At 54.8% G+C, this 14,433-nt stretch overlaps 1 protein-coding gene across 4 annotated transcripts in view; it reads right to left on the bottom strand.

The window, feature by feature from the left end:
• Positions 1-9,190: 9,190 nt before the first annotated feature.
• Positions 9,191-14,433, bottom strand: part of LOC147121673 (E3 ubiquitin-protein ligase COP1-like) — a 203,492-nt gene continuing 198,249 nt past the window's right edge. For 3 of the 4 annotated variants that reach the window (XM_085982122.1, XM_085982123.1, XM_085982124.1), the window contains one exon: positions 9,191-9,352. In XM_085982122.1, the coding sequence (XP_085838248.1) occupies positions 9,206-9,352 (147 nt within the window). In that variant the 3' untranslated portion in view covers positions 9,191-9,205. The remainder of the gene's footprint in view (positions 9,353-14,433) is intronic. The other variant, XM_085982126.1, reaches the window with a different exon arrangement.

Raw genomic sequence — 14,433 nt, 5'->3', positions numbered from 1 at the left:
TCCGCCATTTTGTCCAACCTCGTGGGAGACGCCATTTTACCCACCACGCCCGACCGCCACCGTGCCTCTAGACCCGACTACCGCCTCAACCGCAGACTACAACAACTCGCTCAGCTATACACTAGCCTCCGTCACACTGGACCAGGCCCCGCCCGCATCACCTGTCCAAGTCGATGATGGACATCAAAGTAAACGGCCACGCCACGACCTGCCTGTTCGACAGCGGAAGCACGGAGAGCTTCATCCACCCAGACACGGTGAGCCACTACTCCCTCCCTGTCCTGCCAACGCGCAACCGGATCGCGATGGCATCGAGGTCACACGCCACAGACATCAGCGGCTACTGTGTTGTGACCCTGTCGGTTAAGGGTACGGAGTATAAAAATTTTAAACTCCTCGTCCTGCCCCAGCTATGCGCTGCCGTCCTACTAGGCCTAGACTTCCAATCCCACCTCCAAAGCGTCACGCTAGCATACGGCGGACCCCTCCCCCCACTCAGTCGACAACCAGCAGATTTTAAACCGCCCACCGCGTAACACCTGCGGCCTATCCACCCTCAAGGTCCCGCCACCTTCCCTGTTCGCTAACCTCACCCCCGACTGCAAACCCGTCGCTACCAAGAGCAGGCGGTACAGCGCCGTGGACAGAGCTTTCATTAGCTCTGAGGTGCAGCGTCTCCTGAAGGAGGGCATCATCGAGGGGAGCACCAGCCCCTGGCGTGCCCAGGTCGTGGTCGTTAAGACCGGCAATAAAAACCGCCTGGTCATCGACTACAGCCAGACCATAAACAGGTACACCAGGCTGGACGCATACCCCCTTCCCCGCATATCTGATATGGTCAATCAGATTGCGCAAGTACCGGGTATTCTCCACCATCGACCTTAAGTCGGCCTATCACCAACTCCCTATCCGCCCTGAGGACCACCAGTATACAGCCTTCGAGGCGAACGGCCGCCTCTACCACTTCCTTAGGGTTCCCTTCGGCGTCACCAACGGGGTTTCGGTCTTCCAAAGGGAGATGGACCGGATGGTTGACCAGAACGGGCTGCACGCCACGTTCCCCTATCTAGATAACGTCACCATCTGCGGCCGCGACCGGCAGGACCACGATGTTAATCTGGAGAGATTCCTCCGTACGGCCCAACGGCTGAACCTCACCTACAATAAGGATAAATGTGTGTTTAACACCTCGCGCCTTGCCATCCTCGGCTGTGTAGTAGAGAACGGAGTCATCGGCCCCGACCCCAAAAGAATGCGCCCCCTCATGGAGCTACCCCTCCCCCACTGTCCAAAGGCACTGAAGAGAACCCTGGGGCCCTTTGCCTACTATGCCCAATGGGTGCCCAATTATGCGGACAAAGCCAGACCCCTCATGAAGTCCACATCCTTCCCCCTTACGGAGGAAGCGTGCGCAGCCTTCTCCCTCATTAAGGGAGACATTGCCAAGGCCACAATGCACGCAGTGGATGAGTCCATCCCCTTCCAAGTCGAGAGCGATGCATCCGACTACGCCCTAGCCGCCACCCTTAACCAGGAGGGGAGACCGGTGGCCTTCTTCTCAAGGACCCTACAGGGCCCTGAGATCCGACACTCGTCGGTCGAGAAGGAGGCCCAGGCGATTGTGGAGGCGGTACGACGCTGGAGGCACTACCTGGCAGGCAAACGATTTACCCTCCTTACCGACCAACGTTCGGTCGCTTTTATGTTCAATAACAAGCTGAGGGGCAAAATCAAGAATGACAAGATCTTGAGGTGGAGAATCGAGCTCTCCACCTATGATTATGATATCTTGTACCGGCCAGGTAAGCTGAACGAACCCCCCGATGCTCTGTCACGAATTACATGCGCCAGCGCGCAAAGTGATAGACTTCAGACCCTCCACAACGACCTCTGCCACCCCGGGGTCACCAGACTTTACCACTTCATTAAGGCCCGCAACCTGCCCTACTCCATCGAGGAGGTCAGGACCATGACCAGGAACTACCAGACCTGTGCCGAGTGCAAACCGCACTTCTTTAGGCCGGACAGAGCAAGCCTGATCAAGGCCACCCGCCCCTTCGAGCGCCTGAGCATCGACTTTAAGGGGCCCCTCCCGTCCTCTGACCGTAATGTGTACTTCCTCAACATTGTTGATGAGTACTCCCGTTTCCCCTTTGCCTTCCCCTGCCCAGACATGACCAGTACCACGGTCATCAAATGCCTGAACGACCTCTTCGCCTTGTTCGGGTTCCCAAACTATATACATAGTGACCAGGGCTCCTCCTTCATGAGCGAGGAACTCCGTCAGTTCCTACTAGCGAGAGGTATTGCTGCAAGCAGGACCACCAGCTACAACCCCCGAGGGAACGGCCAGGTGGAAAGAGAGAACGCGACGGTATGGAAGGCCGTCCTCTTAGCCTTAAAGTCTAAGGGCCTCCCAACCTCCCGCTGGCAGGAAGTCCTCCCGGCAGCGCTGCATTCCACCCGGTCACTACTTTGCACTGCCACCAACGCCACCCCCCATGAACGAATGTTTGCTTTCCCCAGGAAGTCGACTACGGGAACCACGCTACCAACCTGGCTGGCCTCTCCGGGGCCCGTCTTGCTGCGAAAGCACGTGAGGGCCCATAAAACGGACCCCCTGGTCGAGAGGGTGGACCTCCTGCACGCCAACCCCCAGTACGCCCATGTGGCATACCCAGACGGGCGGGAGGACACAGTCTCCTTACGAGACCTCGCACCCTCGGGCACTCCGGAGACACCACCTTCACCGCCCCCCCCCACCACCCCCCCAATTCCAGCACCAGGTAGACGGCATGCCGGAACCCCACGAGCCTTCGCCGACCACGCAGACACCAGCATTAACACCGGATAATGCAACACCGCCGCTGCGACGATCAGAAAGGCTTACGAGGCCTCCGCACAGACTGACATACCAGAACTGGTAGTACACTTCACCCCGCCGGACTCAAATCTAAACAAGGGGTGAATGTGGTAAACCACTTTTATCGTTCACTATAGTTATCACTGTTATATCGTTACTCTATGGTTATCACTGTTCACACTGTTGTATCACTATACGAGGTCGCCTCTTGTCACGCTGCTATACCTGGGCTGACCACTGCTGACTCCGCCCATGACTCCACCTACCTGCCCAGGTATAAAGGTAGTCGACTGGCTGGCATTCCTCCTTGTTGTATCCGATCACCCACGAGGGTGGGCTCTGTTATTTAGCCAATAAAAACCTATAGTTACTTTCTTAACTCGTCGCTTTTCATTGGATGAATTGATAGGTATATCAGCGGCCACTCACCTCGGTTCAGAATGATAAGGCCCGCCCACACACGCACCGATTGGTCAACCATCAGGTCACTGAACTGTAGGATTGGTCAATTGTCAAGTCACAACACTCAACTGTAGGATGGACCGCCCGCACGTGCAATGAACCCGCCCCCGTGACACAGCGATTGGTCAACTGTCAGATTGCTCGACCGTACGATTGGTCAACCTTCACTTCACTCAATGCTAATGAGCAAATGAGCAGAACTTTTCCCATTTAATGAGCGGAACTTTGAACGATTTTTGGATACCGTGGGCACGATTTTTGTCTGACGGAAAAGTAAATACGCTTATGACCGTTCCGGAATCGTAAGCTTTCTATTGATGTAACACGCGTGTAGGTACGCTCTATAACTTACGAATGTATAGAAGACAGACAGACAGAAGAGCAATTTTATATATATATACTAGCTGAAGTGCCGCGCGGTGCCGAGGGTCTTTTGAGGGCATGTTGTTGTTGGAAGAGAGCGAGCGAGCGACTGGGGGGAAGAGAGCGAGCGAGCGACTGGGGGGGAAGAGAGCGAGCGAGCGACTGGGGGGGAAGAGAGCGAGCGAGCGACTGGGGGGGAAGAGAGCGAGCGAGCGACTGGGGGGGAAGAGAGCGAGCGAGCGACTGGGGGGGAAGAGAGCGAGCGAGCGACTGGGGGGAAGAGAGCGAGCGAGCGACTGGGGGGAAGAGAGCGAGCGAGCGACTGGGGGAAGAGAGCGAGCGAGCGACTGGGGGGAAGAGAGCGAGCGAGCGACTGGGGGGAAGAGAGCGAGCGAGCGACTGGGGGGAAGAGAGCGAGCGAGCGACTGGGGGGGGGAAGAGAGCGAGCGAGCGACTGGGGGGGGGAAGAGAGCGAGCGAGCGACTGGGGGGGGGAAGAGAGCGAGCGACGGGGGGGGGAAGAGAGCGAGCGACTGGGGGGAAGAGAGCGAGCGACTGGGGGGAAGAGAGCGAGCGACTGGGGGGGAAGAGAGCGCGACTGGGGGGAAGAGAGCGCGACTGGGGGGAAGAGAGCGCGACTGGGGGGAAGAGAGCGCGACTGGGGGGAAGAGAGCGCGACTGGGGGGAAGAGAGCGCGACTGGGGGGAAGAGAGCGCGACTGGGGGGAAGAGAGCGCGACTGGGGGGAAGAGAGCGCGACTGGGGGGAAGAGAGCGCGACTGGGGGGAAGAGAGCGCGACTGGGGGGAAGAGAGCGCGACTGGGGGGAAGAGAGCGCGACTGGGGGGAAGAGAGCGCGACTGGGGGGAAGAGAGCGCGACTGGGGGGAAGAAGAGCGCGACTGGGGGGAAGAGAGCGCGACTGGGGGGAAGAGAGCGCGACTGGGGGGGAAGAGAGCGCGACTGGGGGGAAGAGAGCGCGACTGGGGGGAAGAGAGCGCGACTGGGGGGAAGAGAGCGCGACTGGGGGGAAGAGAGCGCGACTGGGGGGAAGAGAGCGCGACTGGGGGGAAGAGAGCGCGACTGGGGGAAGAGAGCGCGACTGGGGGGAAGAGAGCGCGACTGGGGGGGAAGAGAGCGCGACTGGGGGGAAGAGAGCGCGACTTGGGGGGAAGAGAGCGCGACTGGGGGGAAGAGAGCGCGACTGGGGGGAAGAGAGCGCGACTGGGGGAAGAGAGCGCGACTGGGGGGAAGAGAGCGCGACTGGGGGGAAGAGAGCGCGACTGGGGGGAAGAGAGCGCGACTGGGGGGGAAGAGAAGAGCGCGACTGGGGGGAAGAGAGAGCGCGACTGGGGGGAAGAGAGAGCGCGACTGGGGGGGAAGAGAGAGCGCGACTGGGGGGAAGAGAGAGCGCGACTGGGGGGGAAGAGAGAGCGCGACTGGGGGGAAGAGAGAGCGCGACTGGGGGAAGAGAGAGCGCGACTGGGGGGAAGAGAGAGCGCGACTGGGGGGAAGAGAGAGCGCGACTGGGGGGAAGAGAGAGCGCGACTGGGGGGAAGAGAGAGCGCGACTGGGGGGAAGAGAGCGCGACTGGGGGGAAGAGAGAGCGCGACTGGGGGGAAGAGAGGAGCGCGACTGGGGGGAAGAGAGAGCGCGACTGGGGGGAAGAGAGAGCGCGACTGGGGGGAAGAGAGAGCGCGACTGGGGGGAAGAGAGAGCGCGACTGGGGGGAAGAGAGAGCGCGACTGGGGGGAAGAGAGAGCGCGACTGGGGGGAAGAGAGAGCGCGACTGGGGGGAAGAGAGAGCGCGACTGGGGGGAAGAGAGAGCGCGACTGGGGGGAAGAGAGAGCGCGACTGGGGGGAAGAGAGAGCGCGACTGGGGGAAGAGAGAGCGCGACTGGGGGGAAGAGAGAGCGCGACTGGGGGGAAGAGAGAGCGCGACTGGGGGGAAGAGAGAGCGCGACTGGGGGGAAGAGAGAGCGCGACTGGGGGAAGAGAGAGCGCGACTGGGGGGAAGAGAGAGCGCGACTGGGGGGAAGAGAGAGCGCGACTGGGGGGAAGAGAGAGCGCGACTGGGGGGGAAGAGAGAGCGCGACTGGGGGAAGAGAGAGCGCGACTGGGGGAAGAGAGAGCGCGACTGGGGGGAAGAGAGAGCGCGACTGGGGGGAAGAGAGAGCGCGACTGGGGGGAAGAGAGAGCGCGACTGGGGGGAAGAGAGAGCGCGACTGGGGGGAAGAGAGAGCGCGACTGGGGGGAAGAGAGAGCGCGACTGGGGGGGAAGAGAGAGCGCGACTGGGGGGAAGAGAGAGAGCGCGACTGGGGGGAAGAGAGAGCGCGACTGGGGGAAGAGAGAGCGCGACTGGGGGAGAGAGAGCGCGACTGGGGGAAGAGAGAGCGCGACTGGGGGGAAGAGAGAGCGCGACTGGGGGGAAGAGAGAGCGCGACTGGGGGGGAAGAGAGAGCGCGACTGGGGGGGAAGAGAGAGCGCGACTGGGGGGAAGAGAGAGCGCGACTGGGGGGAAGAGAGAGCGCGACTGGGGGAAGTGAGAGCGCGACTGGGGGGGAAGAGAGCGCGCGACTGGGGGGGAAGAGAGAGCGCGACTGGGGGGAAGAGAGAGCGCGACTGGGGGGGAAGAGAGAGCGCGACTGGGGGGGAAGAGAGAGCGCGACTGGGGGGGAAGAGAGAGCGCGACTGGGGGGGAAGAGAGAGCGCGACTGGGGGGGAAGAGAGAGCGCGACTGGGGGGGAAGAGAGAGCGCGACTGGGGGGGAAGAGAGAGCGCGACTGGGGGGGAAGAGAGAGCGCGACTGGGGGGGAAGAGAGAGCGCGACTGGGGGGGAAGAGAGAGCGCGACTGGGGGGGAAGAGAGAGCGCGACTGGGGGGGAAGAGAGAGCGCGACTGGGGGGGGAGAGGGGAGGGAGGGGGAGGGGAGGGAGGGGGAGGGGAGGGAGGGGGAGGGGAGGGAGGGGGAGGGGAGGGAGGGGGAGGGGGGAGGGGAGGGAGGGGGAGGTGGGGCGGGAGGGGGAGAGGAGGGGAGGGGGAGCGGGGGGGGGAGTAGAGGGGGCGGGGGGGAAAGGGAGAGGGAGGGGGAGGGGAGGGGGGAGGGGGAGGGGAGAGGGGGAGGGGGAGGGGTGAGGGGGAGAGTAGGGGAGGGGAGGGGGAGGTGGGAGGGGGTGAGGGGGAGAGGAGGGGAGGGGAGGGGAGGGGAGGGGAGGGGGGAGCGAGAGTGGGGGAGGGGAGGGTGAGTCCCCAGCCCCGCCCTCCTGAGGCCCGCTCTCACGAGGCCCGATCTCCCGAGCCCCGCCCCCCGATCTGTCGAGCGCCGATCTCCCGAGGCCCGATCTCCCGAGCCCCGCCCGCCCCACCCTCGATCCCCCGAGGCCCGCCCCCCGCCCGAGTCGGCTTCAAGAGCACAGAGAGAGACGCCGCCGCGCAACCTACCGCGTGAGGCCCGGCCGGACTCAAGTCGCGCGCGCTGACTCCTGCCCCACCCGCCTTTTCTAAGATGGCGGCGGTGGCGACGCTCAGCTCAGGCCCGCCCCCTCCAGCCTTCACAAAGATGGCGGCGATCGCTGGCCTTTTGTCGGTTGCGATGGGAGGCGCCTAGCTCGGGCGTGGCTGGTCACCAGACACCCAGGCTTTGAGGCCTGGAAAAACGGTGAAAGGTAGGAAAATTATAGAGGTTAGACAAAAGATTTACAAATTAATTAACTTTTTTAAAAAACAATGTGCCTTTTAAAAGCAACTTTTTTTTTGCTGGAAATGTAGATTTGAAAAGAAACACGCAGAAAGCGGGAAAAAGAAATGAGAAGTTTAGAATCAAGATGGCGGCGACTCACCTCGGTTCAGAACGATAAGGCCCGCCCACACATGCACCGATTGGTCGACCGTCAGGTCACCAAAGCGTAGGATTGGTCAATCGTCCTGTTACTCGACTCTAGGAGGGCCCGCCCGCACGCTCCAGGAATCCCTCCCCGCCACGCAGCGATTGGTCGACCATCGGGTCACTCGACCATACGATTGGTCGACCTCGACATCACTCGATGCTAATGAGCGGATAATGAGCGGAATGTTGAACGTTTTTTGGATACCGCGGGCGCAATTTTTGTCTTGCCGAAACGTAAATATGCTTATGACGGTTCTGGAATCGTAAGCTTTCTTTCGATGTAACACATGTGTAGGTACGCTCGATAACTTTCGAGTTTATTCAATACGGACAGACAGAGAGACAGCTTTATATATATCGATAGGAGTCGGCCATTCGGCCCCTCAAGCCTGCTCCACCATTTAATAAGATCATGGCTGATCTTTGACCTCAACTCCACCTTCCCACACTATCCCCATATCCCTTGATTCCCTTAATATCCAAAAATCTATCGATGTATTTCTTGAATATACTCAACGATTGAGCCTCCACAACCCTGTGGGGTAGAGAATTCCAAAGATTCACCACCCTCTGAGTGAAGAAATTTCTCATTCCAGACCTAAATGGCCGACCCCTTATTCTGAGACTGTGACCCCTGGTTCTGGACTCCCCAGCCAAGGGAAACATCCACCCTGCATCTACCCTGTCAATCCGTGTAAGAATTTTGTATGTTTCAATGAGATCACCTCTCATTCTTCTAAACTCTAGAGAATATAGGCCTAGTCTACTCAATCTCTCCTCATAGGACAATCCCCCCCCATCCCAGGAATCAGTCTGGTGAACCTTCGTTGCACTCCCTCGATAGCATGTATATCCTTCTTTCGGTAAGGAGACCAAAACGGTACACAATACTCCAGGTGTGGTCTCATCATCAGGGCCTTATATAATTGCAGTAAGACATCTTTACTCTTATACTCAAATCCTCTTGTAATAAAGGCCAACATACCATTTGCTCTCTTAATTGCTTGCTGTACCTGCATGTTAACTTTCAGCAATTCGTGTACAAGAACACCCAGGTCCCTCTAAACACCAACATTTCCCTCCAAATTTTAAAAATATTCTGCTTTTCTATTTTTCCTACCAAAGTGGATAACTTCACATTCTCCACATTATATTCCATTTGCCATGTTTTTGCCCACTCACTTAGCCTGTCTATATCCCCTTGAAGCCTCCTTGCATCCTCCTCACAATATACAGTTGTACTCTCAGTGAATCTGTCTAACACTGCACCGGGTGAACCCAGTCAGCAGCTCGATCCCCATTGCCTGGGAGAACCCCTCTGCCACAAACAAGCTGGTAATCTTAGCACAGCACAACTGAAATAGCAGCTCCAGCAAGATCCAGGCAACCACATATGTAGCAGAATGAATGCAAGTTAAGTGACTGTAAGGAGAGGACAGCAGATCCAAACCCTACTTTACCGGCAACGCAGCCCCTCATTCAAGTGATATTTTCCACTAAATTCACTTGTAAAGGCCTGAAAACAAAAGGCCACTTCCTCTGCTAGCTACCTCACAGCTTTAAGCAAAGTGAGTAAAGCAGAGTGCAGCATTCAAACAGAATCCCAAGGATATGATACACACCTGAGTGAAACTTATATTGTCAAAGGGGTGAAGGAATTTTTACCTGACAAACGGGATAACCTGGTGGAGAAATAGCACTGTTCGAGGTCCTCAAAGTGAGCAGTTAATCGCTTGCGTCGGGAGGCCAGTGTGTTGTTGTACCATGTTTGTCTCTTTCCCTGCACACACAACCAAGAATTTGTCAAACACCATACATTGGGACAATACAATGGAGGCCAACAGGCTCTTCTGATCATCCAACAATTGAGCCATGTTTAATCTGTACCATCAGCAACCCTCCCAATACATTTAATCTGAGTGGAACAGGAAATAACAACAACGTGCATTTATACAGCACTTTTACCGTAGTAAAACTTCCCAAGGCACTTCACAGGAGCATCAGCAAACAATGTTCGTCATCGGGCCACAAAAGGAGATATTAGGGCAGATGACCAAAAGCCTGGTCAAAGAGGTAGGTTTTAAGGAGGGTCTTAAACGAGAAGAGAGGTTTAGGGAGGGAATTCCAGCACTGCGGACTTATGCAGCCGACGGCACGGCTGCCAATGGCAGAGCGATTAAAATCAGCGGTGCGCAAGAGGCCAGAACTGGAGGAGCGCAGAGATCTCGGTGGGTTATAGGGCAGGAGGAGATTACAGAGATAGGGAGGGGCGCGGCCATGGAGGTATTTGAACACAAGGATGAGAAACTTAAAAGACACCAGATAAAGAATATGCTTTCAAGGTGTCAGCTGTGGCTCAGTCATAGCATTTGCTACTGAGTCAGAAAGCTGTGGGTTCGAGTCCCACTCCAGAGGCCTGGTCATAATCGAGGCCGACACTCCAGTGCAGTACTGAGGGAGTGCTGTACTCTCTTTCTGATAAGACCATAAACGGAGGCCCTGTCTGCTCTCTCAGGTAGAAGTAAAAGTTCCCACAGCACTACATCGCCCCACACACCCCACCGAAAAAAAGCAGCTAACCATAATATCCAACCTGTGGTCGAGGCACACTGAGCAACGTCCCACGGACCCAAAATCCCGAACACTGAGCAACGTCCCATTGATCCAAACCCCCCGAACACTGAGCAACGTCCCACAGACCCAAACCCCCAAAACACTGAGCAACGTCCCACGGACCCAAACCCCCCCGAACACTGAGCAACGTCCCACGGACCCAAACCCCCCGAACACTGAGCAACGTCCCACGGACCCAAACCGCCCGAACACTGAGCAACGACCCACGGACATAGAAACAGAGAAGATAGGAGCAGGAGTTGGCCATTCGCCCCCCTCGAGTCTGCTCCACCATTCAATGAGATCATGGCTGATCATCCAAACTCAGTACCCTGTCCCTGCCTTCTCCCCATATCCCTTGATCCCTTTAGCCTTGAGAAATATATCCAACTCCTTCTTGAATATATTTAATGAATTGGCCTCAACTGCCTTCTGTGGTAGAGAATTCCACAGGTTCACCATTCTCTGGGTGAAGAAATTCCTCCTCATCTCTGTCCTAAATGGCTTACCCCTTATCCTTAGACTGTGACCCCTGGTTCTGGACTCCCCCGCCATCAGGAACATCCTTCCTGCATCTAGTCTGTCCAGTCCTGTTAGAATTTTATAAGTTTCAATGAGATCCCCTTTCATTCTTCTAAACTCCAGCGAGTATAAGCCCAATCGACCCAATCTCTCCTCATACTTCATTCCTGCCATCCCAGGTATCAGTCTGGTGAATCTTCGCTGCACTCCCTCCATGGCAAGAACATCCTTCCTCAGATAAGGCGACCAAAACTGCACACAATACTCAAGGTGTGGTCTCACCAAGGACCTGTACAACTGCAGCAAGACATCCTTGTTCCTGTACTCAAACCCTCTCGTTACAAAGGCCAACATACCATTTGCCTTCTTAACCGCCTGCTGCACCTGCATGCTTACCTTCAGCGACTGGCGCACAAGGACACCCAGGTCTTGTTGCACTTCCCCTTCTCCCAATCTATTGCCGTTCAGATAATAAGCTGCCTTCCTGTTTTTGCCAATAAAGTGGATAACCTCGCATTTATCCACATTATACTGCATCTGCCCAATCACCCAATCTGTCCAAATCATACTGGAGTTTCTTGGCATCCTCCTCACAGCACACACGCCCACCCAGCTTTGTGTCGTCTGCAAACTTGGAGATATTACATCTAGTTCCCTCGTCTAGATCATTAATATATATTGTGAATAGCTGGGGTCCTAGCACCGATCCCTGCGGTACCCCACTAGTCACTGCCTGCCACTCGGAAAAAGCCGTTTATTCCAACTCTTTGCTTCCTGTCTGCCAGCCAGTTCTCTGTCCAAGTCAGTACCTTGCCCCCAATCCCATGTGCTTTAACTTTACACGCTAATCTCTTATGCGGGACCTTATCAAAAGCCTTCTGAAAGTCCAAATACACCACATCCACTGGTTCTCCCTTATCTATTCTACCAGTTACATCCTCAAAAAATTCCAGTAGATTAGTCAAGCACGATTTACCTTTTGTAAATCCATGTTGACTTTGTCCAATCCTGTCACTGTTTTCCAAGTTCTCTTCTATTACATCTTTTATAATGGACTCTAGCATTTTCCCCACTACCGATGTCAGGCTTACCGTTCTATAATTCCCTGTTTTCTCTGTACCACCTTTTTTGAATAGTGGGGTAACATTAGCTACCCTCCAGTCCATGGGAACTGTTCCAGAATCTATAGAATTTTGGAAGATGACCAGCAATGCATCTACAGAGGCTGGTGTCGGGAGCAGTGAGATCGGAGACCCAATGAGTATTTAAATTCACTTTCGCGGGTTTTCTTATCAATCTCAGACCGGCAGCGGCATTCCAGAGCCACGTCACGATTCAAAACGTGACGTGGGCAGGAGGGAGCAGCTGATTGGGTGAGTACGGCCAGGGAGTATTTATACTACTCTATAGCTTGACAGTTAAGGTTTATAAAGTTTAGACGGTCTTAATTTTTTTGTGGTTATAGTTTCTAGTGCTAGTAACCAAGGGCCCTTGAGTATATCATTTAATTGTAGTGTTAACTCTGTTTCTCTCTCCACGGATGCTGCCTGGCCTGCTGAGTATTTCCAGTATTTTGTTCTGTTATACTGCTTTAGATATTGTTGGGGGGATGGCTTATCGGGGGAAGACAGCAGCAGCCAACTTCCTGGCACCGTGGGTGGTTCTGCTGCACAGGACAGGAGGGAAAAGAGTGGGAGAGCTATAGTAATAGGGGATTCTATTGTAAGAGGAATAGATAGGCGTTTCTGCGGCTGCAAACGAGACTCCAGGATGGTATGTTGCCTCCCTGGTACAATGGTCTGGGACCCTTCATCAGAACTGGAAAAAGCTGGAGATGTAACAGATATTAAGCAGGTGCAGAGACAACGGGTCGGGGGGGTGGGGCGGCGGTTCAGGAGGGGAGGAAGGAATTGAAAGAACATGCTGTGAAAATGTTGCAAATGGGAATGGCAAAATCATACTGCATGAAAAATGGGGGCAGGGATTATTATCTGAAATTGTTGAACTCGATATTGAGTCCGGAAGGCTGTAAAGTGCCTAATCGAAAGATGAGGTGCTGTTCCTCGAGCTTACGTTGAGCTTCATTGGAACAATGTAATAGGCCGAGGACAGAGAGACCAGAGTGGGAGTGAAGCGGAGAATTAAAGTGACAGGCGACCGGAAGCTCAGGGTCACCCTTACGGACTGAACGGAGGTGTTCTGCAAAGCGGTCGGCCAATCTGCGTTTGGTCTCCCCAATGTAGAGGAGATCGCATCGTGAGCAGCGAATACAGTATATTAAATTGCAAGAAATACAAGTAAATCGCTGTTTCAACTGGAAGGGGTGTTTGGGGCCCTGGACAGTGGGAAGGGAGGAGGTAAAAGGGCATATCTGTTTGAGAGGGGGGTGGCCACAGGGGATCCCTGCACTACCTGCCTGCGCTAACTACTCTGCCTGACGGTCACTCATTCCCTTCCTACCTGTGCAGCCTTTACCTGCGGTGTGACTAACTCCCTAAACGTGCTTTCCACGACGTCCTCAGCATCGCGAATGCTCCAGTATGTATCCATTCGCAGCTCCAGCGCCACAATGCGGTCTGTCAGTAGCTGCAGCTGGATACACTTCCCACACACATGGTCGTCAGAGACACGGGAAGTGTCCCTGATTTCCCACATAGTGCAGGAGAAGCATACCACGGCACCGAGCTGTCCTGCCATGACTTACCCTTCAATTAATTTAAATTAACTTAAATCAAAACCGCCAATTACACTACAATTAAATGATATACTCAAGGGCCCTTGGTTACTAGCACTAGAAACTATAACCACAAAAAAATTAAGACCGTCTAAACTTTATAAACCTTAACTGTCAAGCTATAGAGTAGTATAAATACTCCCTGGCCGTACTCACCCAATCAGCTGCTCCCTCCTGCCCACGTCACGTTTTGAATCGTGACGTGGCTCTGGAATGCCGCTGCCGGTCTGAGATTGGTAAGAAAACCCGCGAAAGTGAATTTAAATACTCATTGGGTCTCCGATCTCACTGCTCCCGACACCAGCCTCTGTAGATGCATTGCTGGTCATCTTCCAAAATTCTATAGATTCTGGAACAGTTCCCATGGACTGGAGGGTAGCTAATGTTACCCCACTATTCAAAAAAGGTGGTACAGAGAAAACAGGGAATTATAGAACGGTAAGCCTGACATCGGTAGTGGGGAAAATGCTAGAGTCCATTATAAAAGATGTAATAGAAGAGAACTTGGAAAACAGTGACAGGATTGGACAAAGTCAACATGGATTTACAAAAGGTAAATCGTGCTTGACTAATCTACTGGAATTTTTTGAGGATGTAACTGGTAGAATAGATAAGGGAGAACCAGTGGATGTGGTGTATTTGGACTTTCAGAAGGCTTTTGATAAGGTCCCGCATAAGAGATTAGCGTGTAAAGTTAAAGCACATGGGATTGGGGGCAAGGTACTGACTTGGACAGAGAACTGGCTGGCAGACAGGAAGCAAAGAGTTGGAATAAACGGCTTTTTCCGAGTGGCAGGCAGTGACTAGTGGGGTACCGCAGGGATCGGTGCTAGGACCCCAGCTATTCACAATATATATTAATGATCTAGACGAGGGAACTAGATGTAATATCTCCAAGTTTGCAGACGACACAAAGCTGGGTGGGCGTGTGTGCTGTGAGGAGGATGCCAAGAAACTCCAGTATGATTTGGACAGATTGGGTGATTGGGCAG

Source organism: Somniosus microcephalus, chromosome 3 (assembly GCF_052327205.1).
Source record: "Somniosus microcephalus isolate GS21.2 chromosome 3, FLI_Smic_1.0, whole genome shotgun sequence".
Lineage (NCBI taxonomy): Eukaryota > Metazoa > Chordata > Chondrichthyes > Squaliformes > Somniosidae > Somniosus > Somniosus microcephalus.
Note: the sequence above shows the minus strand (reverse complement) of the source record. Positions and strands in the feature narration are given on the sequence as shown.